The sequence below is a fragment of the Carica papaya genome, chromosome 5 (genome assembly GCF_054855325.1).
Source record: "Carica papaya isolate Zhongbai chromosome 5, ASM5485532v1, whole genome shotgun sequence".
NCBI lineage: Eukaryota > Viridiplantae > Streptophyta > Magnoliopsida > Brassicales > Caricaceae > Carica > Carica papaya.
Window position 1 is genome coordinate 10,014,445 of NC_142313.1, and position 2,825 is coordinate 10,017,269.

The 2,825-nt window shown below is 32.2% G+C and overlaps 1 protein-coding gene across 1 annotated transcript; it reads right to left on the reverse strand.

The window, feature by feature from the left end:
* Positions 1–1,270: 1,270 nt before the first annotated feature.
* HB-12 (homeobox 12) lies at positions 1,271–2,437 on the reverse strand. Its single transcript, XM_022033878.2, has 2 exons — positions 1,969–2,437; positions 1,271–1,889 (listed from the first exon to the last, which is right to left on the reverse strand). Exons 1-2 carry the CDS (start codon positions 2,320–2,322, stop codon positions 1,584–1,586), a joined length of 660 nt encoding a protein of 219 aa, XP_021889570.1. The 5' UTR covers positions 2,323–2,437; the 3' UTR covers positions 1,271–1,583.
* Between the last annotated feature and the right edge of the window lie 388 nt (positions 2,438–2,825).

Genomic DNA, 2,825 nt, shown 5'->3' on the forward strand with positions numbered 1-2,825 from the left:
TTGTCAAGACTTATGTGTTTATTATCAAATAATTCATATCATCAAATACCGATTACAAATTTCATTCTAAATAAATGATTTATAACTACAAATATATCTTGTGATAACAAAAATGTATTGTTTTATTTGAGATTTATTATACGATTATAGTAAATCAATCAATCAATCATTCATTCATTCATAATTAACATCTTTCGTTAAAAAAAATTAATTCAAAAAATATTTGATCTTCACATAGACAAGAAAATTATTTATAAAATCTTAGATTATATTTTCTTCTAACCAATTCTTTTTTCTTATTGGTTAAGAAAGACAAAAACAAAAAACAAAATTAAGGCTGCAAACATTTTCCAGAATTTCTGTTAAATTTAAATTCATAGTTGATAATAGAAATAAAATAGAGATTTTACATTTCCTACTCACACGAGCACATACTCTTACATTTTTATCAATCTCTAATTTTAATCTTCATTCTCAATTTGATATTAATGTAATAAATTTTTACAATATTTTTAGTGAAAATTTATAAATTTATTAATAGATAACATTCATAACACAAGCCTTTAATGAGAACATATAATTGTAAAATCTGATTTTTGAAGGCACAATTTTTTACCTCTCTCTCTCTCTCTCGTCCTTCTTCTTCCTCCTTCCTCTTTGAAATCATCTTGTAATTTGCCCTCCCTTGTCTCTAAAGTGGATGTGTCTCCGGGTCGTAACAATTTCTAGGTCGTTAATTTCACTGTTACTGAAAATTCATTACCAAAAAAAAATCTCAATTTGGCGTAAGAAATCTAGGAGAAAGATTTTCACTCTCCATCTCTTGGGAACTAAAATATGAAAAATAGCCCATCCAGGTGCTGTTAATTTGACATTATGCTATGCAGTAGTAATCACCCCACATGCTAATATTAGTTGTTCAATATGATAGATTTTCGTAGAATTGAAGTTTATCGGATACATCAAACTACTACTCTGTTTCTGATCTAGAGAAGACAGGGAATTAAATTAAAACTATATATATATTGTATGTTCTTTTGTTGTTAATGATTTAGTATAATAGCTGTAAGTTGGTTTGAGTAGTTTGCCTACAGTTTTTGCTTTCTTAACTCTGGTATCATTATGTTGTAGCTGCCATTTGAGCTTGATCAGATTCAGGGATGGTAAAACTCAAGACAGATGTGTGTCTCTTTTGAATGTTCCATTACGAAATTAATTGTATTATTTTTTTTATTAGAAAGTTGATTATCTTGTTACTAACGCACAAATATGAGCTAATTGTTGAAATATATGAATTTATACTAAGAATTACTATTTGTACTGGATCTCTTTGACAATATGCAACCTGAATATACAAAAGCCCGCTAATACGTTTATCACTGATGAAGTTGTTTATGGAAAAAAAACACAAGACCTGTGTTTACCAACTTCTTTGATTTCCATTTCTCATCATTTCCAACTCATGTGTCGGATCAGTTATGCAGAAAAAGTTGTCATCTGAGCATGGTGACAAAATCTTTGAGGCTGACTGCCATTGATTAATATGTACAAGAAGCCACAGAGTAACATTTATTTGGAGAAATTTAAGACCAGAAATCCCACCACTGGCAGCTGCTGCAATTGGTAGAATGATCAAATAGATTATCAGACTCAAAATTCCCCCAATCATCCTCTTGTGATGACATAAGCCTAATTGGTTCTTCTTGTTCCAGACCAAAGTAATCTGTGTTTATGGCGCCACTGTCATCCTCTGACACTAATCCTAATCCAACTTCTGATCTGGTTTTCACCTCAGATTCACATGGGTTATTATTGTCTGACTCTGTTTGGCTACAACATTTGCTTTCTTCTCCTGCTTTCTGCATCATCAGCTCATTCTGTCTCTCTAACTGCATTACAAAATCATCAAAGTCAAAAAGCCATATCTATATACTGTACATATATAATCAAAATATGTATGTAACATACTTGTATGATCAAGGCCTGCTTTTCTTTCTTGAGGTTTTCGAACTGTGAAGCCAGGTTATTATACGTGGTTCTCAAGATGTTGTAGTCTTTCTCGAGCTGCTTTGATTTCCACCGGGCTCTCTTGTTCTGGAACCAAATAGCGACTTGTCTTGGTTGCAAACCCAACTCTCTAGCAACCTCTACCTTCTTTCTGGGCTCCAGTCTTGATTCCGATTCGAACATAGTTTCTAGTGATTTGATCTGATCATCGCTGAACCTTCTCTTGTTCTTGTTCTTGTTCTTCTTGATCTTCCTAATTATTCCAACTCCATCCATATTGCATCCAAAACCCTCTGTCTCTTCCCCATCTAACATCTTTGCTTGGAATATGCACAAGATTTTCAGCAAGTTTGGAGGGAACTTTTCTCTCTCTGTTTTTTTTTTTTTTTTTTTTTCTACGAGCGTATGTTGTTGAGTCTTGACTTCCTGCTTTATATCCAACGTTTATGGGGTCTCTCTCTCTCTCTCTCTCTCTCTCTCTCTCTCTATATATATATATATATATATATTTTTTTTTAAATCTGATTTATCCTTTCCGATTTTACTGCTTGTCAATGATCAGTTTCCAAAAATGAAAGAAAGCAGGCAGGGGCATCATCAGCTGTGGCTTCTTTAATTAGCTCGTTTGGCTTGCTTGTAATTAGCAATACTATACCCTTAATTAATTGGAATATAATAATACAATATCTTATCGACTTGCTTGGAACTAGGAATACTAAACCCTTAATTAATTGGAATTATAATTATTTAATTTCATATTAAAATTATTTATATGTTGTCATGAACACCGTCATGCCGCATCCTAGTTTTGTCCACTA